Below are 26,966 nucleotides of genomic sequence, written 5' to 3'. Positions count from 1 at the left end.
CTCCCATTGCTCTCGTTTTCTCTTGCTCTGTCGCCAACGCAGTCTCGAGCTCGGCGATTCTCATCAGCAGTTCACTCTGGGCAACCATCATTTTCTCCATTTTTTCCTCGACCTCACATTGCCTACACTTCGCGTCGGCCTCTTCTCCATCCGCTTCTACGCTTGGGTCCACTTTCAAACCCACTCCACATCCTGAACACTTTAAAGTCTTTTTAACCATGCCTTTCTGACACCAATTGTCCCTATACTCGATAATTACTAAACTCGAGCCCTGCACTTCGAAAAAAAAAGAAAGTCTAAGCTCTATTACAAAAATTTGCGTGTTCAATGTACGCCCACCTCACCCAGGGGGTGGCAAAAGAAAAAAAACAACAACAAAAAAATTTCAAACACACACACCCGCACTAACTAATAAATACCTGGTGTCTGGCCCCCGAATAAGCCGTACCATAAAATAAGTGCTACGAAGATTTCAACCGCTGCCTTATAATTATAAAGACAAGCTCAAAACATGCAAAAACACTTATCTGCACAGCCGATCCGGAGCGCTCAAAAAACACGTCCATCCACCTTGACAGCCAGTTGCCATCACTACTGTCCGCAGCGCCACAGATCTTGAAGCGGCAATCTTTTTAACGCTGGCGAATCGCATCGGCGGCATCGACTGACTCTTTAGTTGACTTTTGTCGAGACTCGAGTGTGTCACCATAGAGAAAGAAGCCTTTTTTTTTTTTCATTTCTCTATGGTGTCACCGCGTCACCCGCGCGCTGGGTTGATTCCACACGTGTTTCCGCGCTTCTGATTTTGAGTGTTGTGGTGGTGACGTACGTTTGATAATGGCAACTCGTGGCCCTTACCAAACGCTAGACCTAGCGACGAAAGTCGAAGTCTTGAAGGAAGTTGACCAGGGAGGCACCGCCAAACAAGACATTGCAAGAAAGTACGGCATTAAGCCTAGACTGAGGCTATACGCACGACGTCGTGTGGACCATCCGGAAGTGGCTATACGCACGACGCGACTGTTGTGCCACCCCGTGACAAGTTTGTGAAGCTTTTTTTTTTTTCTTCCCCGACGGCGCGAAACTGGCGAACAGCCGGCGAACCAAACGCCGCTTGCCAGCGTGTTTTGCGGCGCTTCTTCCCTAGCCGGCCGCGTCGACGCTCCTGTTTCGCTCAGCGCACTAGCAGAGAGAAATTGAAGAGATCTTGGTGCGCCTGTGAGCGCCTTGCGTTCTATGTCATGGCGATTGAAGTAGGCGCTACGTTTAATACGTTCGAAGAATTTCGCAAAGCGCTAAGCGATTTTCAAATCAACAACAACGTTCTCTTCGTCACAAAGGCGACCAAGAAAGTTGAAGTCGTGAACGCGCGTCTCAGTGTTGGCTTAGAGAGGCTCGACTCTAAACTTAAGTACGCTAACGCGACTTACATCTGCAAGCATGGTGGCGTCAAGAGATGTTCCGGCACCGGCATCCGACCTCGTCAAAGGTAAGCAAATAATGACAGCATCTATTTGTGCAGTTTTATTGATCGGTGCCTAAATGCATATTGTGTGCAGGACAATGAAACAGGAATGCCCAGCCACTATTGTAGTCGCAGCACGACGCGCAAGCCAAACGCTTGAAATCACGAAGGCTGACCTTAATCATAACCATGAAGTCAGCAGCCAGATCTTCAGCTTCTACCCAGAGACTCGGCGACTCAGCAGCGAAGAGCAGGAATATGTGCTACCACTAATGGAGATGAACAAGCCCCCAAGCGTGGTTGCGAGCAAACTTCACGAGACGACCGGTAAATAGACCTTAAATATGTGTCAATAGATTTTGCGAAATTTGATATTCATGATTAAACTTTCGATTATTCACCGAGTCCCTGCTAGGATGCATGCGGCAAAGCCAACTTATACTGCACGGTTTGGCAACATTCAACTCTATGGCAACATTCGTTCTTTTTTTTTTTTTTGCTCAAGGTTTCGCTGATTTGTTGTGAAGTCAAAAATAACAAGGTGATGTTAGCATTTTGGGGCGCAACAGCTAGCTAAGATATATAAGCTTATGCATTTACCGGTTAGAATTCGTTATCACGCTTATTCAATTTCGATCGATACCACCAGGGATTGATGTTTTATATTGCCAATGTCGACATGCTGTAGTCGTTTCTCGTGCACCTATACGCGCCCCAGTAGTTAGCACAGGCACTGCATGCACTTTCAGAATCAGTTCAAATGTTCCCGCTCCGGTGACAGACATTTTTACCGCGTTTTGCGAGCTGAGGAGCCGCAGCCCTCGACAAAAATGCACGCCACTCGTGACTTCGCCTCACCCACGCCTTACTTCTGCTACAACAGCTCCAGCTGTAAGTTTAAAGTTGGATATATCAGTTCCGACAAGGAGAGCACTTATATCAGTTCCGACAAGAGTTAAATGGCTTTTAACATATTGCATTAGCTTATACATTCTAATTTATCACATTAGGACTCCTCAATCAGCTTTTTTTAATTCCAAGTTTCCTTATGGTGTAACAAATGTTAACTACATAATTTTCTTGAAATATGCTCTCTTCCGCAGGCAAAACCGTCCTATCGAAAGACTTGTGCAATTTGAAGCGGAGTCTGGAAGGGTCTGATGAAGCTGAGCTGCTAATGCGGGAGATAGCTAACTGCCAAAACAATCACAAGGCGAAGGTGATTGCCATCACCGATGAGGCCAAACAGCTCCAGATCTTACTCGTGCAAACAGCGCACATGCAGCGTGCGTTTGAGTCCTTTCCTGAAGTGCTTCTGCTCGATGCGACGTATCGGACAAATAAGCTGAAGATGCCCCTTTTTGTTTTTCTTGTCCAAGATGGGTGTGGCACTAGCCAAGTGGTTGGCTATGCCTTCGTGGCCTCAGAGCAGTACCACGTTTTGTCCAAACTTTTGGAAACATTTGTTAAAGAGAACCCCAGTAGCCAAGAGACTCAGGTAGTAGTTGTGGACAAGGATTTCACAGCGATAAATGCCATCCGCAACACATTCACGAGTGCCCCTTCTGTACAGCTTTGCCAGTTCCATGTGGTCAAGGCATTTGGCGTGGCAGCTGGCCGTTTGGGAAGGTCACTCGAAGAGAAAGAAAAGATGATTTTGCACTTTCAAAGAAATGCTGCATGCTCCCACCATGGAAAAATTTGAGGAAGTGAAAGCAGACTTTCCCCGTTACGCCAGCAAAGAGGCAGTTGCATACTTCGATGAAAACTGGGGCAGCATAACGGAGATGTGGGTCCGCCATATTTGTGACAGGGAATTCACGTTTGGTGACAACACAACAAATCGTGTGGAGTCGCACAAAAATCTAATCAAGAAAGTGCTCAAGTCCTCCAGCAAGCTTCATGAAGCACTGGCCAATATTTTGAAGTTAGCTGGCATGAGCAGACAAAACACATGCCATGCTGCAACACTACTCAAGACCTGCAACTTCTACTCGTACAACACTTCACACGACATCGAGAGGCAGTGCGAAAAAGTTTTGACTCCATATGCATGCCGTTTAGTGAGCAAGCAGCTAATGAAGATGGAGGAAAGCAATCGTGCAATCAGAAAAACAGCCGAAGATAAATATGAAGTCGCATCTGGAGTAGGCGACGCTTGCCATCAGGTTTGCCTGGACAGCCAGTCTTGCAGCTGTACAACATTTTCAAAGATGGGGCTGCTGTGCAGGCATTTCTTGGCAGTGTGTGTGAAGTTGTCAACAAAAAATGATCTAGACAAAGCAGTCCACAAGCGTTGGTTTAAGAACTACCAAATGAGCTTTGTTGGGCCATGCGAAGATGTGAATTCGGAAGAAAGCCACTGTCCAGAGAATGTCGAAATTGTTTCTATGCCTGGGCCCTCTTTCAAAAAGATGAACCGGAATCAGCGGTACAACTTTGCAATGCAGACCCTTAAAGCTCTGGCCGACACACTCGCAGACTGCCGCCCAGAGTTCTTTCAGGCACGCCTCAGGCATCTTGAAGACATAAACGCAGTTTGGCTGAAAGGGGACGATGCGGGAGAAGCAGGCTGCTCCGAAGAACGCACCACTGAAGCCAACTGCGGTGACCATGATCAGTGCAGCAGCGAACAACATGACAACGTCCCAGAGAACGGTTCGCAGATTAATCATACACAGAATAAGAGGAAGCAGGATGTAGAAGAGAATGACGTCCCTATCAAGCTTCCGATGGTTAAAACCAGAGGATGGCCAACCAAAAGGCTTCGGCAGCGAAAGCTGAAGAAACTCAGAAAAGGTGGCCAGCCCATGCCTTTCTTGGAGCTCTCTTCAAAAGAACAAGAAAAATGTAAGCAAAATTATTGATTGCTAGAACAGTAGAACTTAACTTTCAGAGGCAGCTAGCAAGTAAATGAAAAACATTCATCATAGTACTCATAATACTCGAGCGGGTTTATGACAGAATTAGATTGCTGTAGGTTTTGTGTACTGCACTCCAATTTCACATATGCTTCAAAAATTTCATGTGCTGAATATAATGCAACTCTATTGTAAGCTCTATAACATTTACTTGTGCAGTGCAGATCTTAAGCCCCGAGACAGTTTCAGTACTTTCCCAATGGGCTATCCTAGTTAGAGTTTTCTACTTTATAGCATAAACATGCATGGTCACGTATGTAAACAGCTATGGACGTTTGGTAAATCTCTCTTCGGCAATGAATTTTTTGTCGTACTGATTCAGAACAAAACAATTGTGTCAAATAGGCAGTATAACTCCACCTCTACGTTTCAACTGTTGAAAGGCTACTCATAGCTGTTGGTGGCAGTTATAATTGTTTCCTTTTCTGCCCGCTACAGTGATTCTGACTTCCATTGCTGGTGAGGACGTGGCAGGTCGTGCCCTTGATGGAAACTTCCAGGTGCAGGAAAGTCATGTAGAGGTTCGACCTGAATGTTTGCCAAGCTGCGTACTTGACTGCAAAGCACCATTACCAAAGCTGAAGAAGTACTTCACACCAGATGCCTGGCTTGCACTAACATCAGCGAGTAAGATTTTTTTCGTTTAAAACTGTTGCTTTAAATGACCATTTTGTGCACCACCTTTCTTGACAATTACAGTTGCAACTAAGAAGCAAGGGAGCCTGTGGTATTGCGGGCATTGCAAGGACAAGTACGATGGTGCATTGAACATGATCTGCTGTGACCAATGCCTAGAGTGGTACCACTGGTAAGCATGTGATTTTACAAATGTGTTGAGTCATGCTTACAGCAAACTTTTTCTTGGCAGGTCTTGCGCAGGAGTACAAGAAGAAGATCTCGGCCGGCACTGGTTTTGCCCCAAGTGTTCAGGCACCGCGTGATGGAAAAGACAATGCAAATGTGGAAGTTCAAGTAAAATCAGCTTCAACTTACTTATGAGTCCCAATAAAATCTGAATGCATACGTAAGCTTGTATGCCCCAACGTCTTTCTTTTTGTCAAGCTGGTGGCCGCCGTTGAAAATAGGGAGTCTTAATAAGTACTGATGGTAATAGTTGCATTCATTAAGAACGCTTTCAGTGTCAGTCGAGCCCACTGTAGAGATTTGTGCAACGTTGATGCTGGGCAAACGTAGCTCCAAACAGCAGGTATTAATTTGGCACTTGTAGGACAGTGTGTTGGCATAAGCGCATTCAGGGTCCCACATGAAGGGAGCCAGTTCTCATTGGAGAAACAAAAAAATCGTTCGTAAGGTGCCTCATTGACTCTTGCAGAGCCATGTGTCAGAAAATTTGCGTTCCGCGCGTTCGTCTGGAGGCGAACATCAATCTCGGCCTCCTGCGCATGCCTCAGTCGATCGTTCAAGAAAGGTACAGACCTGAGTACAAGAGAAACTGTATTTTGGATTGAAGTCACTCCACTTCGATGTCGAAAAGAAAGACGAAACGTGCGTTGTTCCCCCGTAAAACACTCGCTAAAATGCAACAAGGTGTATGTCACGCCTTGATCTGGTACTGAAACCACCGCTGCAACCGCCGCTGCGAAGGACTTGGGAGCACTGCCACGCACTGCCCGAACTTCATATGGAGGAGGTCGCACTCGTGACGGCCATAATCACGTATCGAAGGGCTCGAAAGCACTGCCCGAACGTTGGCCCGAACTTCGTGGACGATGCCGAACTCGCGTCCCTGTTCTGACAGCCGCAAACACGCATGCAAAAAAAAAAAAAATGGGCGACAAACATTCAGCGCCAAAAAAAAAACAGGGCAAAAAAAAAATTCATTTTGTTTTGCAAACTCGCCACGGGGCGGCACAACAGTCGCGTCGTGCCGCAATCACGCATGCAAAAAAAAAAAATGGGCGACAAACATTCAGCGCCGAAAAAAAAACAGGGCAAAAAAAAAATTCATTTTGTTTTGCAAACTCGCCACGGGGTGGCACAACAGTCGCGTCGTGCGTATAGCTAGAGTGGCTAGAAGGGGGGAGGTGTGCTTAGCGCGGCAGCCAGCCATTGGAGAGGGTGGTCCTCTTTCGCGTGATTGCCGCTAGGGCATAACATAGCGCTACCGTCTGAGGCGCCGCCAGCGTGCCAGCGTTTCCGTGGAGATAGGCCTGGGCGACGGTTTGTCGTTGTGTATTTCGCTGCGAACTGTTGGCGTGTGCTGTTGATTCACGAGTGCTGTGTGCTGGCAAAGATGCCGTCTACCTCAAAGAGAAAAACTCAGCGTTGGTGCTTCGTGCCAGGGTGCGATTCCGGCTACAGATCTTGTTCGGAAAAAGTGTCCCTTTTCCGTGCTCCGACTTGCCAAGAACTGTTCTTGAAGTGGGCACGCGCCATTCCTAGGGCTGACAAACCGCTTCAAGAGAATTCCGCTGTTTGCGCAAAGCATTTTGACGAAAGGTAAGTGTAATAGATAGCATGCTGGCGTACGTTATACCGCTTTCAAAACAAGTAGTACAACTACAAGCAATGCTTTACAACAGAAGTAGCATCGCTGCTTACTGCACGTGTTGCATTCTGACGGTGGCAGTCCTTCGAAGCGCTCATTCATACCACCTTTTATGTTTCTCGGCAGGTTCATCCAAAGGGAGTTCCGGCACATTGTAAACGGCGTTGAAGTCTCAATACCGCGCGACGTTCCGCTACTAAGAGACGATGCAGTACCGACGCTGTTTCCAAACATGCCCAAGTACATTTCTAAAACGTTACCAAAGGAAAGAAAGAGGCGAGGAAGCAATTCCATGGTGGCTAGCAGTTCACAGAATTATGTACCTTCGAAGAAAGCGTGCACGGACTCGGAAGCATCTTTGCGGGAAGATGCAACAACAGCGGATGTGGAGGAAACTACTACAGATGGACTTGCCAAGCACTTCATTTTTAACTTGAGACACCCATCAGAACACTGGTGTACGCAAACATTCAGGAACAAACGTGCAGTTTCCTATCAAACAGCCGAATATGTGACCAGCGATATTCGACCTGTTCGCAAAATTGCTTTGTTCGAATTGCAGGAAGAGAACATGTCTGTGAAGTGCAGCATCTTCCTCTCGAGCTTCTTGCATTGTCAACGCGACATTCGGTCGGAGGAAGAGGCCCAGGAAGCTCTTTTCTACACAGCAAATCTTGCAGTTTGTTGTGGTGTTGGCAGGATGCAAGAGTTCCATCAGGTGGACCTGTCTAATGTGACGAAATCGACAGGGGGAAGTCTGTATGCCAATGCCTGCAATGGATCTGTTTCACTGGGTGTGCTATTAATTATATTGGGTTAAAGAATCATTTTATGGGCACTATAGGGTAGCGAGTAATTGTAATGGTGTGTAATGTTTTTTTTTTTCAGAGCTATCCACCCATTCTTTCCAACAATGCTCTGCTTGCAAAACAGTCAGGAGAATTGCATTGATGCGCCGTCTACGACTAAAAAATAAAGCACGACGGCCGGTACTGAACACTTTAAGAAAGAGACTCCAACATGCTGTGCGTACTTTGAGACGCGGAAGCAAGAAGGTACAGGTCCTGTGCAGCAACCTCGAAAGGCTCAAAGAAAAAAATTCCGCAATAGAGGCATCTGTCCTTGAAAAAAAGGTACTGCCTGTTCTTTCTGCTTGCTTATCTATACGCGACACTCTGCCAAATGGAATTTCTTCCTTTTCTAGATCTGTGAGCTTCCCAAGAAACAGCAGAATGCTGTGCGAACCTGCTTTCAAGCCGCCAAACGGCGGTCCCTCCGTGGGTTCAAATACTGTAAGGAATGGCTTCTTGAGTGCATTATTCTTCGAATGAAGAGTCCTCGTTTATACGAGCACTTAAGGTGCCACCAAATCCTAACACTGCCTGGCCGTGCTTGCCTGCAGAAATGTATAAAGGTTCGTGTCATTTCGGTCCTAATGTAATGCATAAGCTACTAAAGTTCTCTTTTACACTTTCAGGCATTCAAACCATCATATGGTTTCAACCGCAAGCTCCTTGACTGCATAAAGGAAAAGGTGAAAGAACTTGACAACATGCAACGACATGGTGGCTTGGTAGTGGACGAGATGAAGCTTTCCACGCATCTTGACCTGAAGTCATCGATGGACATCGAAGGCTTTGTCGATTTAGGGCAGTTTACTGAGAAGAAGGACAAGCACACAAAGGCCGACCATGGCCTTGTAGTAATGTTTCAACCATTTGTTGGAAAATGGACCCAGATTATAGGTAACTAGCACTCATCAATTTTGTCATTCTCTTTATTAATTGTTACTTTCGTCATGCTTTCTACAGGTGTGTTTGCATCGAAAGGGAATGTGAAGGCTGCAGTGCTGACCAAGATCATTTTGGAGGCCACAATTCTTTGCGAGCAGGCTGGACTTCACACCGATTACATCTGCTGTGATGGAGCAGCTTGGAATCGTGCAATGTGGCACAACATGGGCATTTACGGAAGCTGTAAAGGCGTGCGGTGTAAGGTGGTGCACCCGTGTGACAAGGACAGATTTCTGCACTTTCTATCGGATTTTCCACATCTCGCAAAGTGCGTGCGGAACGCCATGATGAAATGTGGCTTCAATACGCATATAGGCCGGGTATGAATGAAAATAATCTTTTTACACTGGTGGCGTCAAGTTCACGTAAAAATTATCCACTATGTTGCAGGTCCACTGGGATCATGTAGCAACTACCTGGAAGATTGACAGTAGCACAGTTGCCCTGAGAGTCGCACCAAAACTGACGCGGTCCCATATATACCCGAATGGGTTTGAGAAGATGAGGGTGAATTTGGCATTTTACGTCTTCAGTGTTTATGTATTGCATGCCATGGACTTCTACAAGGAGAAGATTGAATATCTGTATCCCAACTTGGAGCCTACGAGGACCTTTGTTTGTATGATGATGAAGCTCATTGAAACAATGACGTCAAGGTTTCCAGCTGAGGCACTAAGGTATGTACGATGCTGTCCCCTGGGTTCTTTATCACAGGCACATGAATTTGCGTGTGCTACTTTCTACTGTTATAGGCCAAACAGTGCGAAAGAAGCTGCACTAGATGCAATGCTGGACTTCCTGGACAAATGGGAGGCCTTTGCAAAGGGTGTTGGCTTCCTCAGCAGAAGTACATCGGAAGGTCTACGTGTTACGATTCATTCCACAAAGGCCCTTCTGAAGTACTTGACCGAAACCGTCGGCTACAAGTACCTGATGACGTCGCATCTGAGCCAGGACTGCCTTGAACGCTCATTTGGGATAGTGTGGCAGCCAAGCGGTGCAAATGATCACCCGACCCCTGCTCAATTCTTCGTTGTCATCAGGTATACTTTTGTATATTTGATTGTAAATTTGACTGTTTTGACTGAATTTCTTCCTATAATTTCGACACTTACAGGTGCTTGAGCTTTTACAGCCTTGCGAAGAGCCCTAGAGGTGGAAGCCTGTCTCCGGGACTTCTGGATTCCCTTCTTTCTGCGGAAGAGGCACTGGTGGAAAATGAAAAGCACGATGATGTAGTCACCATGGATGCTGTTGAAGTTGCTGTGGACCATGCAGACTATGTGGAAAAAAGAAGCGACCCTCGCTTGGTGTACTACATTGCTGGATACGTGGCCAGGAAGCGCATCCTGTCGACTAATTGTACAGCATGCAGGGATGCCTGCCTTGTGCCGAAGGACAGTGTTTCAGGAGAAGTACCAGCAGATGCCTCCAAGGAATGGGACTTGGGTGGGCTTCTGTACCCGGCGGTGTCACTCTATCATTTGATCGAATGTCTTGAAAGCAGGCTAACTCGCGAGTTTAGTAGAACGAACCTACATTCCAAAGCTGCTTTGAGCATACTTGGCAAAGTGAGCACAAATGTGCCACAAATTGGTTGCGTCGATCACTGTCAGGAGCTCACAAGGTCAGTGGTCAGGTTTTTCAGCCTCACCAGGATCCATTTTCTCTTGAGGGGCCTCAACCAAGAAATGAATGACAAAAAAGTAAAAAGAATAAAGCCTTGCGTGATGTGAGACAAGCAGTGGAAATGATCAACTGCATTCTGTTGTACACAGTAAAGTTTATCTAGTAACATGTAGCATTTATTTGGTTTATGAATTGAGCCTGAAAAGACTACCGAACGTTGTATTACCATACATGCCATGGCTTAATCCTGATTTGGTTGGCCTAAATCAAGTTATCTGCTTTCGCACGTAATGAGGCGCACGAATAAAATGATCGGAGCGCACTGGAGCATAACTAAGCCCCGCTCTCCCAGTAGTAGTGCTTCAATATCGCTTTCCAAGAGGCCTGCTTGCTTTCGGCCGGAACAAAACTGCTCTGTACCCGTATTTCAAAACCGCATGATAACGATAGCGCAATACAAGCTGTGCGCTGACTAAGGAACTGCATTGTCAGCTAAAGTTTTATATAGTTTGGTGACGCATTTCCACTGAACCGTTCTCCCTGCCGAGAACGGAGAACGGCTACGTTCGCTGACGGCGCCCCCGACGACAGCGCCGCTCTACGGCATTCACGCGAACGACAGCCAACTTTTGCCGCCCGGTCATCACACCTCCCCTTCAAGCCACCCTAGTATAGCCACTTCCGGATGAGCCACACAATGATGCCAACCCTAGGAATTTATCCCTAGATCTAGGGGATTTTTGTCTCTTTTAAAGATTTGGCGTCTTTTTTGTGAAATCTAGGGATTTTTTAGAGTGTTGAAATGAAACGCTATGCAGCTTAATGACTGGTGTTGCTGAGTAACCACGCGTTTTTAATAATAAGTAACTGCAAAGAATGTAATTTTTTGCTAATTTCTATTTTTCATTTCTAACTTTCCTTCGCTATTTCTATTTTTTTCGTTTAAAAGAGCATTGGTGTTGTGCAAGCCGAGAGAGGGCGACTTTGGTTCTGTAACGCGAGCATTGAGAAAGTAATTTCTTTTTCTATGACGCGAGGTTCTCGCAGTAAAGACCTCTGATGTGTGCTGTCGAAGGAATTTGTCCGAACTTGTCGTCGCGAGTGACAACTTTTCTTCGCAAGTGAAGTGCAACTGTAGAAACTCTGAGGTGTGCTGTACACTCGAAGGAACTTTTCCGAACTTGTCTTCACGAGTGACTACTTGGCTTCGCGAGTGAAAGTGCAATTGTGACTTACAGTGCACGGAAAAACGCGAAATTCACCTCCGCCGCGCACCTTCACTGTGCAAAGTGAAGGCGCGCTCCATGTGAAATGGCAACTTCTGGACGAAGAGAGTTTGAGCAAGGTGAGCCGAGTAGAAAGAAAGCGAAAGCATACGATCAAAAATATTTGACGAGATGGGAAGCTGAACCAAAGTACAAGGGATGGCTAGCAGCGAGTAAAAAAGGGCCCCTGTACTTCTACTGCAAGTCATGCAACGCTGATTGCAAAGGTGGAAAATCGGAAATCGACCGCCACCTCGCAAGCTCCAAGCACAGGAACAGTGCTGCAAGCTTGCAATCGACCCGCACGCTGACATCTATGCCTGCAGTAAGTGGGCAAACTCAGCTAGACAAATCTGTCAAAGAGGCGGAAATAAGGCTTGCAGCGTTCATCACAGAGCATAACCTGCCATTTAATCTCATGGGGCATTTAGTTGACGTTGTCAAAGCAGCATGCGATGATTCCCAAATTGCAAAGAATGTGAGCTGTGGCCGGACGAAGTGCACTGCCATCGCACGAAAAGGTTTCGGGCACGCTAAAATGCATACTCGAATGCTACATCAAGCGGGACTACTTGGAGGCCACGCCGTTGTCCGATGTGCAGTACAAAGACCCCGCCAAGTTCCTGCCACTAGAGGGAATATATCTCGGAGCAAAGCCAACTGCAGCGCTATCCGGTGGCACACACGGCCTAAACGATGACCAGATTCACAACTTTAGGCTGCGGTGCTTAGAGTTTTTCATCGAAGCCGCTCGTCAGATATACTTGCGGTTCCCCCTGAAAAGTCACCAGTTGAAGAACCTTCGAGTCCTGGACCCGAAAGTTGTCATGGGAAAGACGATTCCATCAATCGCGCCCCTTGCGGTCTCATTTCCCCTGATCGTGAGGGAAAATGAAGTGAATGAACTGGACAGGGAGTGGCGTCTCCTCCGCAACATGGACCTGAGTGAGCACGCTGGCTTGACTGCGAGCCAGTTTTGGCACGCCGTATCCCAGATGCGAAAAGGCGATGGATCACAAGAGTTTCCCCTGTTGTCAGCGTTTATGAAAAACATTTTGTGCCTACCACACTCCAGCGCTGCGGTCGAACGTGTGTTTTCGCAAGTAAATCTGCTGAAAACAAAGCAAAGAAACAGGTTGTCAACAGACGCGTTGTGCGGCTTGCTGCACGCAAAAAGAACCTTGACGGACAGCTCCTGCTACACCTTCCAGATCACTCCATCGCATTTGAAGCGGATGAAGAAATAAATGTATGGTGATTAAGACTTCAAAGGGTTACGTGTCACGATTTCCAGCATTTTCGTCGTCCTGCAAGCCTCGGCCGGCTGCCTCAGTAATTTGCGCATACAGAGAAGAGACTGTTGCAAGAGCATTTCAAGAGGCATTGCTGTGAAACCAGAGTCGTCTGCTCGAAGAAGCGAATTCACATCGCTCCACAGAAAATATTGAAAAAAAGAGCTGCAGTTGCTGCTAGTAAGCTATATCTTAACTCTAATGAGATTCAGAGCAAACAAGGCGAAGAGCAAGCTGCGTTTAGACTAATAAAGTGAATACCAACGTGCGAAAAGAAAAAAAAAATGCAATCTGGGGATTTTGTCTGCTATCTAGGAATTTTTGAGGGGTCATTCTAGAGATAAAGCGTTGCCTCAGGTTGGCATCACTGGAGCCACACGACGTCGTGCGTATAGCCTCAGTCTTAAGCCTAACACGCTGTCGACTTTCATAAAGAATAAGCGCTCGATATTGGATGCGTTTGAAAGTAAAAAATACAAGACATCGCGGAAGCGGATGCGCACCGGCGCCTACCCCGAGTTGGAGGAAGCACTGCTGATTTGGATCAGAGAGGCACGAAACAACAAACTTCCTCTCAGAGGTGAAGTCGTCACGGCAAAAGCGTCATCGCTTGCTGAAATGTTGGGCATCAACGACTTCGCTGCTTCGAATGGGTGGCTTACGCGTTTCAAACATCGCCACGACTTGATTTTTAAAAGCGTGTGTGGGGAGAAGGCGTCAGTCGATGAGGAAACGTGCCTGACATGGAAAGCGGGCAAGCTTCGCGAATACCTCGAAGAATACCAGCCGGCAGACATTTTTAATGCAGATAAGACTGCGCTTTTTCATCGACTGCTACCGGACAAGACCCTGACATTTAAAGACGACGACTGTTCTGGAGGCAAAAGAAGCAAAGAGAGAGTGTCAGTGCTAGTCGCGGCGAACATGACTGGCACAGAACGGTGTCGCCTGCTTGTGATTGGGAAGGCTGCCAAGCCTAGGTGCTTTAAAGGCGTGAAGACGCTTCCTGTGGATTATGCCTCGAACAGAAAGGCGTGGATGACATCCGATATATTTAAGGACTGGATCACCAAACTCGACCGCAAGTTCGCGCAATCAAGCCATAAGGTGTTGTTCCTTGTGGACCAATGTAGTGCCCACATGAACGTACCTGCCTTGAGTGCCATCGGTCTTGTGTACCTGCCTGCAAACACGACGTCCGTGTTGCAGCCCATGGACCAGTGCATAATAAAAAATGTGAAGGTATTGTATAGGCAGCATCTCGTCGAGCGCATGCTTTTGTGCATGGACAACTCGTCGCAATACGAGGTGAGTTTGCTTAGTGCCATCAACATGCTAGCGCGAGCTTGGACCCGCGTGAAAGAAGAAACCATCGCCAATTGTTTCCAGGCCTGTGGTTTCATGGAAAACTCGGGGGATGCTTCTCCTTGTGCGCCAGTGGAAGTGCAAACAAATGAGCTCGACGACGGTAGCTTTCGCGCCGCTCTCGGTGACGTCCGTTTTGACGAGTATGTCGCTGTGGACAGCAACGTCGAAACATGCGGTCCACAAACGGACAGCGAAATCGTGCAGATGGTTCGGCCCCATGACTGCATTCCTGAAAATGACGATGATGACGACGACATCGGAAATGAGCCACCACCGAGGGCTGCCGATGTAGCTGCGGGTCTTGCTCTTGCACAGCGGTTTTTTGTTGGAGAACACAACGTCGAAGAAGCACTTCGACACGTGTATTCCTTACAAAACTTGCTAGCCGCAGCCAGATTCGGCAAGCAGAAGAAGATGACAGACTATTTTTCCTAAAAACTGTCGCGCTTTTAAACTAATAAAAGTGCCGTTTTTAGCGCTTTTTGCTTAATTCAAAGTTTTTTGCGGTTCCCGTGAACTTCGTATTAACGGGAGTCGACTGTACCATTTAAACGCGCAAAGCCTTAGAAACAAAGAAGAGGAATGTGAGGCAAATTTGCAAATATTAAAATACTGCTTTGACATCATTGGCTTCACAGAGATGTGGTTTAGATCCAATATGAATGTCAGGCATTTTCCTGGTTACAACAACATTTCTATGTGCCGTGAAAATAAACGGGGAGGTGGTGTGGCCCTGTATGTAAAAGCAAACATGCTTTATGACATTGTTCATGAGTTTACTGTTATCAATGATGCCTATGAAGCAATTTGTATTGTTACTAACAAGGTCGCTGTTCTTTTATTATATCGTCCTCCTCATAGTAAAGTAGAAGCATTTTTAGAATTTGTTGAGTGTTTTTTGGAATTTGCTGCTCTCAACAAATGCAATGTGATAATATTTGGTGATTTAAATATAGAGTTACTTGCAAACAGCAATGTTAAAACAAATCTGATTGAGGTAATGTCGTCTTATGGGTGTGAAAATGTCGTTAATCAACCCACAAGGGTCACTAAACAATCTACCACATTGCTTGATGTCTGTATTACAAGTTTTCATCCGGAAAACATAGTGTCTGGTGTGTTTTCGTCGGGAGTGAGTGACCATTTGCCATTTTTTGCTCTGTTTGCCCTAAAAAAACAAGTATCAAAATCTATTTACATGCGTCGGATAATAAACCCCACTAGCATTACGAACTTCTGTTCTTTAATGAGTGAAACTAGCTGGGATGAATTGTACCGCGAATCTCATACATCAAAAGCCTATAATATCTTTATTAAAAAAATCAGTGAGAACTATAATTACGCTTTTCCACGTGTTATGGTTAAGAAGCACAGGAAAGCTAGAAAAGAGTGAATCACACCGTCATTATTTAAACGCATTAAAGAAAAAGACTTTATATTTGCTCGTTTCCTGAAAACAAAGAGCCAGGCAGATTTATTCGCGTTTAAAAAGTATAGGAATAAATTAAGCTTGGACCTAAAAAAGGCAAAAATGCATATTATCAAAATAAGATTTCGCCGCTAATTAATAACCCTAAACGGCTTTGGGGTGCTGTTAACAAAATTATAGGAATTGAACGACCACGTATACCTACTGAACTACACATAAATGGAACAGCCATCTCTGGCACGACGCTTGCAAATCAGTTTAACATGCATTTTTTGACATCAGGTGCTTTTCTTGGCCCCAAGGTAGCATCATCTTCGAAATCTGCTATTTCCTACATTCCTACAGCCTACAAGGATTCTATGTTTTTAACATTTACCTCAGATGTAGAGATAGCATCTGCGGTGTTCGCACTGAAAGACACGTGCTCGCCCGGTTACGATGAAATCGGCGTTTCGCCGGTTAAAGCTGCTATCTGTCACATTTCTGCCTCATTAACTTATATCTGCAACAGAATGTTGGAGACTGCCATTTTTCCTGAAAAAATGAAAGTTGCGCGTGTTACTGTCATTCATAAAGGTGGCCGTAAAAATGACCTGAATAATTATCGACCAATATCGGTACTGCCTCTTTTTTCGAAAATCGCAGAGCGTATTATTTATAAACAATTCTATGATTTCATTCAAGTTAAAAATATTATCTCGAAACACCAGTACGGCTTTCAATGTGGAAAATCAGTGGAATCTGCTCTACTGCAGGTAAAAGAAAAGATACTTAGTAATTTCGAACAGCGATATTTTACAGTTGGAATTTTTCTTGGCTTTCGAAAAGTGTTTGATTCGATCAAACACCAAATCTTGTTTCATAAGCTAACGACATATGGTATCCGTGGACTGGCCCTTACATTATTAAACAGTTACCTAGAAGGCAGAATGCAATATACACAGCTTCTGGAATTAAAGTTAGACTTAGGTAAGATAAACTTTGGGGTCCCACAGGGATCTATTTTAGGTCCTTTGCTCTTTCTTTGATATATTAATGATATTGCTAACATTTCTTTTACTCCCGCCATTGCTATGTACGCCGATGACACTAACGTTTTCTTTTATGGTCCAGATCTAAATTTATTAGAGCACCGTGCTAATATCTGGCTAAACGAACTTCATACCTGGCTTAATGTGAACGAAATAAACTTAAACGTAAAGAAAACACAGTACGTAATATTTTGCCCAAAAAATAAACCACTTCTTCATAACGTAGACTTGATTATCAATAACAATATAATAACGCCCGTCAACTCTTGCCGCTTCTTGGCAGTCGTTTTTAGGTTTGACCTCAGCTGGTCTGAGCATATAAATTATGTTCGTGCTAAGCTATCTAGATCTCTTGCTATGTTATACAGGCTAAAATATTTATTGTCACTGCGTGTTAGAAAACAATTGTACTTCACTTTATTCATTCCCACTTAACATATCGTCACCTAGTCTGGGGTAAGTGCAACAAGACGGATGCTGAACGTGTTTCCTCTATACAAAAAAAGGAGCCTAAAAATGATTTCTTCCCATCCTCCCCCATCAACTGACTCTCTGTATAAAAGTCTGAACGTACCACCATTCTCAGAGTTATATCAGCTTTCTTTGGCAGCAATGAGTTTCCGCGAATTCAAACGTGATCGCACCATGTTCTCAAGCAAATATCTAAATAGACAAGTGGCATATGACCTTCGCACTATTTCATTGATGGGATCAAGACCAAGAACTAATTATGGTACTAAAACTATAGATTATCAGATTATTTCATTGCTGAATGCATACCCATCCCTAATTGAATTGGCTAATCAGAACTCAAGTATGTCTCGTTTGAAAAAAACAAGTAAAGCTACTTTTCCTGCCTCCTTGAAATTACAATTATTTTGCTTTCAACACGAAAATATGTAATTTTGTATATTTATGTAACTTTATAAAACTGTTAAACCTGAACAATGTAAACTTTGTATAATTTTTGTCCGAATGTGTTTTTTTACTGTTTGTTTTTTGTTTATATAAGTTGTGCAATGAGCATTGTACTTATTTTCTCTGATTTTGCTCCTGGCTGTCTGACGTGTAAGTCCGGGGTGAAGGCCTCGTCAGGAGGCATACGAGTCTCCTTTTGCCTTGCCTCGTGGACATATTTCATGTCATGTAACTATGTCCGAAATAAACTGAACTGAAGCGACGCTCGCCATGTAAATTGTGTAGCAAGCTATGTTGTGAGAAAACATGTCCTTTGTAATAATTGACTTGAGTGCAGGAACGCCTGTCTTGTTTCTGAAGAAAATGTGCCGGAAAATCTCCTAGCCCAAGAAAGCAAGCTATGGAATTATGTCAGACTTCAGTATCCTTGAATTCCTTCTATAGCCTCATACATAACCTTCAGAACAAAATACCTAATTTCTTGAATGCATCCCATCTTCCCCATCATTGATGATATATATTTTTCATTGCCGCAAGGGCCGTTTGATGGCCAAGGAGCGCCAGGACATGAGAGCGAATGTGAACAATGATTACGTTAAGTGCTTGTATTCGAGCCTGAAATATTGTGCACTAACTGCAGGTGTCCTAACGCCTAATTGGCTATAGAGATGCTGAACGGAATATACGACATGCAACAAATTGGCTGTCCAAAGCATGCTGTTCCCTTGATCAAAACTGTGGTGCGATTTTATAACCTTACTCGGATCCACTAATTTAAGGTGTGAGCCAAAACGAAGACAAAAAAAAAAAGAAAGGGCAGAGAGTAGAGCCGTGCTCCAGGGGCAACGCATAAACGCCTTGGCATGCATGAAAAAAATATATATATGTTTTTTTAAACAAGTGTCTGCTCGACTTTTGCTGTCGGAGAGAATTCTCAAGTCGCAGGCTTCGTGGCATATGCAAGCGTTTCCGCTCTTAATGCATGACTTGTCTATACTCTATCCCGCAAAGGAGCCAAACGGGTGTAAGTGCTCCTTTTCTTCACGGAAACAAATGGCCCGTGGAGAAAGTGACTGCAAGACGAGGGTGTTGCGTGCAAACTGAGGGAGAAACTGTCGGACTATAGGGAGCAACGTGTACTGCGATAGAACTTACCTGCACAGTGGCGGCCTCGAATGAATGGTCTGCACGCACATAAACAAACAGTTTGCTAAAGAAATGATATCAGTTCACTTGAGTACACAGTAAAAAAAAGCTGTTAGATAACACAAAAGAAGTAGAAGATTTTCTGTTTGGGGTACTGAAATGTTCTTGAAGTGATAGATAACGGAAATTTCTTTCTTTAGAAGACCGGTTTTTTTCTTTTAGCGCTATAAGGCCACTTTTTCTTGGATTTGACAGAGAATGTCTACGTAAGAAACATGAATGTTGCTGAATTTACCATAAATGCTGAATGTTATTATAATTAATTTGTTTTGGGAATCATTTTCTATTCATAGATCATTTCACCAATACAGAGGAGTTCATTCAATAGTACAGGAGTGGCTTCTAGCACTCAGCGAGGAGGACTTCACAACGATTGGTCAGATAATAACCGTACCAGCAGAGGCAAGCCATTGTAAACAGGTCGCTCAATAAACTGGAAGAAATGCCTATTGATTTCCCGGAGTTAACAAGAGAGAACAAAGACATTGGCGAGACTATTGGTAACCTGGTAGAGCAGGCGGAGTTGGAGCGAGATCAGAAGGCGGAACTGAAAGAACTATTGTTTGACTTTGAAGAAAAATTTTCAGACACACCCGGCAGAACCAAAGCCCTAGTTCATGATATTGAACTGACATCATTAGAACCAATTCATTCTAAAGCTGACCATGTTTCCCCTCGGCAACCGGAAGTAATAGCCGCAGAGATAAACCGAATACTCTATCTAGAAGTGATTGAGCAAGGAAAGGGTGACTAGACCTCGCCTCTGATCTTGGTAGAGGTCCCCCGGAAGGAGCCGCGACCGTGTATTGACTGCCGAAGGCTCAATTCGATAACTCGATTACAAAGTACCAAACCTATCCAATTCCACATATTGAGGAAAGGCTTGAGCGGGCCAACAGTGTCAATTTTCTCTCAACTTTGGATTTAGTCAGAGGGTACTGGCAGGTGCCTCTAACTGAGAGGGCTAGTAGGCTTGCAGCGTTTATTTTCCCGATGAGAACATTCCGGCCGAAGGTCCTCTGTTTTAGATTAAGGAATGCCCGATTGCTTTTCTGGCCTAATGAACAAAGTGCTACAGAGTATGGAGGACCTTGCCCTCCCGTACCTAGATGATATCGCTTTTTTTTCTTCATCCTGGGTAGACCACATGAAACACTTGCGAGCCTTGCTATGTCGTCTGTGTTAGGCCAGCTTAACTTCGAAGGTTGCGAAATGCCCATTGAGGCGTGCTGAGGTGGCTTACCTAGGGCATGTAATCGGTAAAGGCTACCGCTGGCCATCAGAGGTGAAGGTGGCCACAATAGATAACTCCCCCCAACCACAAACCAAGAAAGACATTCGGGTGTTTCTTGGTTTGGTCAGTTATTACCAAAGGTACATCCTGCATTACTCTGACAATGCAAGTTCCTTGACAGACGCTCTTAGAAAGACTGAACCCCAGATCGTAAAATGGTATGGGGGCCAAACAACAGGCATTTTCTACGCTAAAAAAGGCACTGAGTCAGCCAGTATTATGCGCGCCTAGCTACTCTAAGCCATTCGTGCTCCAGTGTGACGCGAGCGACAGGGGTATGAGTGTCGTGCTTTGTCAAAGGGGAGAGAACGACCAGGAACACCCTCTACTTTATGCCAGTAGAAAGCTTTCGGTTCGTGAGGAAGCATACAGTGCATCAGCAAAGGAATGTGCCTGCGTGGTTTGGGCTGTGCAGAAGCTAGCTTGCTACATCGCCGGTCCCAGGTTCACAACAGGGACTGATCACTCTCCCCCCACATGGCTACAGTCCATGTCATTGAAAAACAGCAGTCTCTTGCACTGGAGCTTAGCTTTTCAACAATACACCTTTGATATTCATTACAAGAAGGGTAAGCTCAACGGCAACGCGGATGGTCCGAGTTGTTGCCCCTAGTACACCGAGGGCTTCAAAACGATTTCCTGCTTTCTGCTTTCGATTTGAGGCCTACTAACTTTTTTTGTATTTATCCAATCATGGGTCAAGTGTTTTGTTTAATTTTGTGTCTTCAAAAGTGGCTGATTTGGTGTTGCGACAAGGGAGCCACAAGATTGAAGATATAGGGAAATGACTACCACAGGTGGAAAGTCTGGTGATTCTTTGTGGGGAATCGCCGTGTGCTTGCTTGTTCGTGGGTGTGCTTTTGGCGCAGTTTGCACAGTTCCTTACTTGTGGTGTGCGGGAAATAAGATGAAGGGGCCACCTAATCCCTGCGAGCAACGATCTTTTGGTCCATGATCATCGGATCCAGTGTTCGGGACAAGAGTAATGGAGGAAGAGCCCACAAGCTACACTACAGATCCCGCTGGTGAGTACCTGCTGGACCCTGCATCTCAAGATCTTTTTACCCTGGCAGAGAAGCTGTTAGGACCTGCGCCAGGACTGACAAGGGAGCGGCGTTCTTTTGATCCTCAAACAGGTCGCTGAACGGTTGGTGACCTATGTCCGTCATGTATTGTGCCTCCTAGCCGGAGGGTGAGGCGTCTTACCGCCGCGACGCCGTAAGCAGTTTGGGAGACGACAACAAGTGCAGCGTCTTCCTTGGAAAAGACAGCGGCGACGGCCACAAAACGCCCCGATAATTGAGCGAGCAGTTCGGCAGACCATTTCAAGCTTGTTTGCAGCAGCCCTTTTGATGTTTGCTGTCGTGAGCTTGAGACCCCTCGCCCAGCGGCACACACAAAATGAGAAAGAGCCACGTTTGTGCCACATGCTCATCACACTCGCCGGTCATGTGTAATCCGTGATTGGACAGTGCCATTTGCATGCATTCCCCGATCCAGGGATCTGGGGAGAACATACCCTTTATAATGAGCTCCCCCGGCTCTTTCGATGTGCTTTTTCGAGTGGAGAGTTCGCTGAAGAACGCCACTACATAAGTAAACTTTCATATTGACCTCTCTCTAACGTAAATAAACGTCTGCACTCTGTTTTTTCGAACAAGCATTGCTCCTCATTATAAGAGGCAGGTCCGATGGGGTGGCCACCTACCAACGACGAGACCCACCAGACCCGAGTCGCAACCACAGTGGCCTCATTACAGTTTATAGGCTGCATTGCAGTGGATAGACGGGCGGCCAAGATTGAAGAAGGATCAGGGCAGTCAAAAGCAGTAAGGCAAGCCGCTAGCACAAAACACCAACTCACACATAATAGACGAGTGGCTTCGGTTTCCTTGGCATGGTTCGTCGATGACTGCGCCAAGTGTGAGGACTTGGCAACGTAGACAAGGCAATATGATGAAAATGACTTTAATAAGCAGCAACTACGGCATCAACACAGTCATGGAGCACGCGTGCCTAGGAACAACTACGAAACGACGTCACGACTGATGATGATGATGGTGATGGTCATGCCCTTTTGAACTTTGAGCTTGCCAATACTCTGCAATAAAAACTTTAAAATCAATGTAACTACTTGATGCATGCAAGCTGGCTGACTATTGTGTGCTAAATGGAAATACTACTTGCATACGGAGGAAACTAAAATTGTCCCGTTTGCGATGTCTCGAAATTGTCTCGGTACACCTTTAAAGGACACTAAAGCCGAAAACATTTTTCGTGTATTAGTCAAGTATAATTTCTCAATCCAAGAAATACCACTTGTATCCCGACACTATGCTTGGGAAGTGAGTTAATGTGCGAAAAAAACATGTAAATGGAGATGCTGCCTTGATCTTCTTGCACATAACCATGCGACATCATGAAATTTAAACGCGTGTACAGGGTCTTACATTGCTATTAATTCATAAATGTTAAGTACACTGTCATCTGTCGGTGTGATGGACCTAAGATACGAAGTTTCAGCAATATTCATCAAGCCAATGTTACAAAAATACAATACATTTTCAAAATTTGAACATCACAAAATTGAAAAATAAACTTCAACCCTAATTTTCTCCGCTGATAATGAACTTGTCGCATGAGAGGTCAGGGTGTACAGCCGGTAATATTAAACTGATACATTGGTTCTCTTTAGTGTACCTTTAAGAAAATATTGCCAACTGCTGGTGCAACACGAGAGTTACTGCAAACACTGCTTTGAAGCAACATTTGATTGTAAATGCCTACAAAAGTAGATTTGAAGTAAAACATCAGAGGTTCTGTGAAGCTGTTCACTGACATTTTAGTCCTATCACTTTATTGAACTTGGCCTCGTTGTTGACCTGTGTTCTAGCGACTTAACAGCGGTCATGTGTTCTTTTGTGGGCATGGCGTAGCGTTGTTACGATCCTTTTCTTGTGCCCAATTCAGGTGCTATCATAATATTTTACTGCAGAATGATCCGAAGACATACAATGAATTTAGCTTAGATGTCGAAGACCTGTATTACGGTGAAATGAGGTTACATTGTGACAAATTTTGCTTGTTTTCCTTCTCTTGCTGGAGAATTGTCAATATAAAGGCAAATGACTAATAGCAAAACGTTTATAAAACCTTCAATCGCACAACGGAGTGTTCTACTGATCCGTATTTTTAATAAAAATGGCTCTATTGAGGTTAAAAGCTGTCACTATGTTGTCCCATCGTGTGGGGCAACTTTGTGACAACGTTGTTTTCGGCTGAATGTGATAGGGAAAATAAAGGCTAGCACAAAGCTACACCATCAAAAGTTCATTTGAGTTATCTATAACTGGTTTCTGCTTAGCAACCTCACAATTGTACGAAAATTTATTCATACATGTACCTCCTCAATGAAGATGTTTTACCTCAAAGATACCCCTTTTGTCTACTGACCTAGTGGATTTAATTGAGTACAGAATGATTTCTTTTGAGTACAAGATTGCGTATTCGCGGTCCAGCCATCTCCAATTCTTTTGTGTCCTCCCCATAGTGCTGATGATGTGCCTATCAGGTTTGACTTCTGTCGCTCATCCCAGGTAAAGTGGTCGTTCAAAGTTTACTATTTCCAAGTTATTCTTCTGGAACGTTTTTTTTTCTCCGGAACCCGCACCATAGAATCCGAAATGTTGCTAGTATAGAGAACCAGCGCTGGAGTTTCCACGGCCACTCTGGCGGTGAGAGCGCCCACTTGTCAGCTGCTCTTGCAGACGAGAGTGGCGGCTGGTAGAGGCGGTGCGGGCGCACATCGCCGTAACAAAACCAAAGGGTGCTGGCGGTACTTCTGCATATTCATCAAGTGCAACAATATATAAAAAGGAGGACGTATAGAGGAAAAGGAGGACGTAGAAAGAGGAGGCAGCATTGCACCACGTGGTCAGCCGAGCAAAATTCTGCTCTCTCTCCTTTTTAGTGCTGTCTGTCTCGTTTCTAAACCAGATGGCACGTGTCTGCTATATTTATTCAATAGTGAAGACACCCACCAGTGCAAACCAGGGCCAAACAGTAGAGTTTGAATGATGTTTTGCCTGAAATGAAACGAGCATATTATGGAACATGAGGCATTGTAAACTTGTTTTTTTTATCTGGCCTACTGAGTGTTAAGTAGTGAACTTCAAGACTAGTGAAGTTTCCATGTGTCCATCCATTTGACCATCAGCACGAAACTATCTGATGCCACTGCGTGAAGTGAACGATACCATAGGCAGGTAGTCTTTTTTTTTTTTTTTTTGTAAACAGTTGTGTGTAAAGGAAAGCTGCCTTGTACACAACACTTGTGCGGGGCCACATTCATACGTCTCTGAGCTGTTATAAAAGATACTCTCACGATGAACATTCGACGCTGAAGTGCCTCTGTTTAGCTTAATTTGTGCAAAAGACAGAGTTCTTGTTACGAAAAAAGCAGCGTACTACTCAAAGCTTAGTTTTATGGAGCCAGCCGATGCGGTAAGCGTTTTTCTCACTGGCTGCCGTGGCTAAGTAAAATCGGTATTTATGCATTGCTAGAAAAGTATCAAATGTCTTTGATGTTCACTCGTTGTTTAGTTCATCTAACACACAGTTTCAGTTTTTCCGCTTGCCTGTGTCAGTCTAAAATGAATATGTCTGTTCAACATCAACATTTGCTAGGCTTTAACGTGCCAACAGGATATCATTCTGTCTCTTCAATGCCACATGCATAGATGCAGTTCGCTTAGCAGAGTTTCTGTCCGTTTTCAAGAGCCATTTATGTGAGAGTAGCTTTCGGACAAAGTTTTTTTAAAACCACAGTGCAGTATTACTGGTGCAATGGGCTTTAGAGCTGTTCGTTCCAAAATGAAGCATGGCAGCGGCACACGTGCGTGCTCTTCCTGCAGCCAGTCGTCTGGGCGCGAGCGGCTGAGTTGTGTCGCGATTCTTTGCCAAGTGGGTTTTTTTGGCGAGCCACCTATCCAGTCCTCATCTCCTATGAAACCAAGACTTCGGAACGATGCAAGTCCCAAAAAGCACGTAAAATTTCGGAGCTTTATTTAATGCGAAAATAACAACATAGGGAACCACATCAGCACAAGTTTGATAGAATGTTGAGATACCATTTTAAAATTAGTACAGGAGCCTTGCAAGTGTCCGTGCTGAAACTGGGTTTGCATAGATTCTTTCATCTTGTGTTGTCTATCTGGTGGTCACTCATCCTCTTGTGTAGTATTAGTCGACATGTGCCCAAGAATAAACCTGAGTTGAAAGTTCGTGTGGTCGTGTGTCTTGTTGTCCTGTTATAAATTTATACCGCCATAGACCATAGCTTCAGACTAGTTCACCTGGCTTGCAACCCTGTAAGTCGTGTTTGGAAATCATGAAAGACCTTGTGTTTACTTGTAAATTAGTCAAACAAGCTTGTTTTAATCAATCTTCATTGAAACCTATTCCTAAATATTTGGGTCTATGACAGATTTTCTTTGCACAATGACTGTTGAAGTATTGTTCATTGCTTTTCATAATGGCCATATGGCATTTGATCTGGATAGTACATTATATCTGCTATCATTGTTTTAGCTTGCATATATGTTATACTGCAGTGCTTAGAACTTATTTTGTGGTGTTTATTTCTATTCACATATGCAGGTGTCTGAAAAAGCTCAGTGTTTCATCAAGACGTGGCTGTTGAAGTTTGTTGGCCTCAATGGAGGTTAGGAAAGGCACTTCTCAGATGTCTTCATAGTTTTGCAGCACAATCGCTGCTGCCCCTCAGAGCAGGGATGTGCGACAGCCTGTGATGATTGGTTTCCTGCCCAATCGCTGCTTTCAGCACCCTGGGCAGCCCACCATCATTGCCTCATCTCCTGCTGCAGCCTCTAAATCATCACCCCAACTCTGCTGCCTGGCCAGCCCTATGCCCATTGAGCCTTGCTGAGCTCGCCTCCAAGTTTGGGCTGTATTACTGAACAGCAGTAACTTGAAAAACTGAACTGAAAAATAAATGGTTTGACTTGGTATATTTAGAAATAAAGTTATAAGAATTGTGTTCAGGTAATCTTATTTATAGATTGCTTGTGTGTGGAATATTTGCACTGAGCAGTTATTTTAGTTAATGTTTTTTTAGCTAATACTTGATGGAACAGCCTAGGTTACAATTTCTCGCAAGACTGAGAAGGAATGTGTGGAGAAAACTAGACAGTAACTAGCCTTGTGCAGTCTTACGCCCTACATGTGGGGAGGGTAATAGGCAACGCGAGAAAAAAAAGGGCATAAATGGATGATTTAGTGGAATCATGTGGTGTTTCTATACTAAGTCATCCAGTGGTCTGTCACCTTGAAGTATACTACACCGCGAAGCTCGTACGGTGCTGCTATAAGCTGCTAGGGGAAGTTCTGGGGGCGTAATGTAAAGTCTACCAGCTAAGAAATGCCAGTAGTAAAAAGCCCATAATAATAACGGTGAAATATTGGCAAGCCTGTGGTAGCCAATTTTCGTCGTAAAGCGAATATTGGCGTAATAATGACCTTTCATTGGCAACAACGTGGCCCAAGAATGGGCCTATGCTGGATGTATGTCTGCAGCTACATCGGTAAAAGGAAGGGCCTTCATTGGCATGTGTAGAGTGAGCTGGCGCTGGCTGAATAATGGCAAATGCAATGACAGAACGTCGGGCCCAGGTTAGCTTGAACTTCGGTCCAACATGGCAAGAAGTTGCACTTTGCCGAGAAGCCAACCTTGGGTCAATATCGCGGCCGACCTTAGCCGACATGGGTCCAAGATTGGTCCAACGCCAGTGTGCTGCCTAGGGCAGGCCTGCGTGAAAAAGAAACTAA

General features: G+C 44.8%; 3 protein-coding genes across 4 annotated transcripts in view; 2 read left to right on the top strand and 1 right to left on the bottom strand.

Moving 5' to 3' along the window:
• The window catches only part of LOC119178667 (uncharacterized), a 130,734-nt gene that overhangs the window by 8,624 nt on the left and 95,144 nt on the right, over nucleotides 1–26,966 (bottom strand). The gene's annotated exons all lie outside the window — the stretch shown is intronic.
• LOC142767613 (uncharacterized) lies at nucleotides 3,147–5,373 on the top strand. Its single transcript, XM_075869643.1, has 4 exons — nucleotides 3,147–4,315; nucleotides 4,825–5,013; nucleotides 5,086–5,194; nucleotides 5,255–5,373. Exons 1-4 carry the CDS (start codon nucleotides 3,157–3,159, stop codon nucleotides 5,325–5,327), a joined length of 1,530 nt encoding a protein of 509 aa, XP_075725758.1. The 5' UTR covers nucleotides 3,147–3,156; the 3' UTR covers nucleotides 5,328–5,373.
• LOC142770860 (uncharacterized) overlaps nucleotides 8,508–26,966 on the top strand; it is a 30,154-nt gene continuing 11,695 nt past the window's right edge. Inside the window, exons 1-7 of the mRNA XM_075872696.1 lie at nucleotides 8,508–9,008; nucleotides 9,079–9,365; nucleotides 9,441–9,731; nucleotides 9,806–10,137; nucleotides 11,556–11,662; nucleotides 12,104–12,615; nucleotides 13,213–14,059. Coding sequence (XP_075728811.1) covers nucleotides 8,694–9,008; nucleotides 9,079–9,365; nucleotides 9,441–9,731; nucleotides 9,806–10,137; nucleotides 11,556–11,662; nucleotides 12,104–12,615; nucleotides 13,213–14,059 — 2,691 coding nt within the window. The 5' untranslated portion in view covers nucleotides 8,508–8,693. The remainder of the gene's footprint in view (nucleotides 9,009–9,078; nucleotides 9,366–9,440; nucleotides 9,732–9,805; nucleotides 10,138–11,555; nucleotides 11,663–12,103; nucleotides 12,616–13,212; nucleotides 14,060–26,966) is intronic.

The sequence above is a fragment of the Rhipicephalus microplus genome, chromosome 1 (assembly GCF_043290135.1).
Source record: "Rhipicephalus microplus isolate Deutch F79 chromosome 1, USDA_Rmic, whole genome shotgun sequence".
Classification (NCBI taxonomy): domain Eukaryota; kingdom Metazoa; phylum Arthropoda; class Arachnida; order Ixodida; family Ixodidae; genus Rhipicephalus; species Rhipicephalus microplus.
Note: the sequence above shows the minus strand (reverse complement) of the source record. Positions and strands in the feature narration are given on the sequence as shown.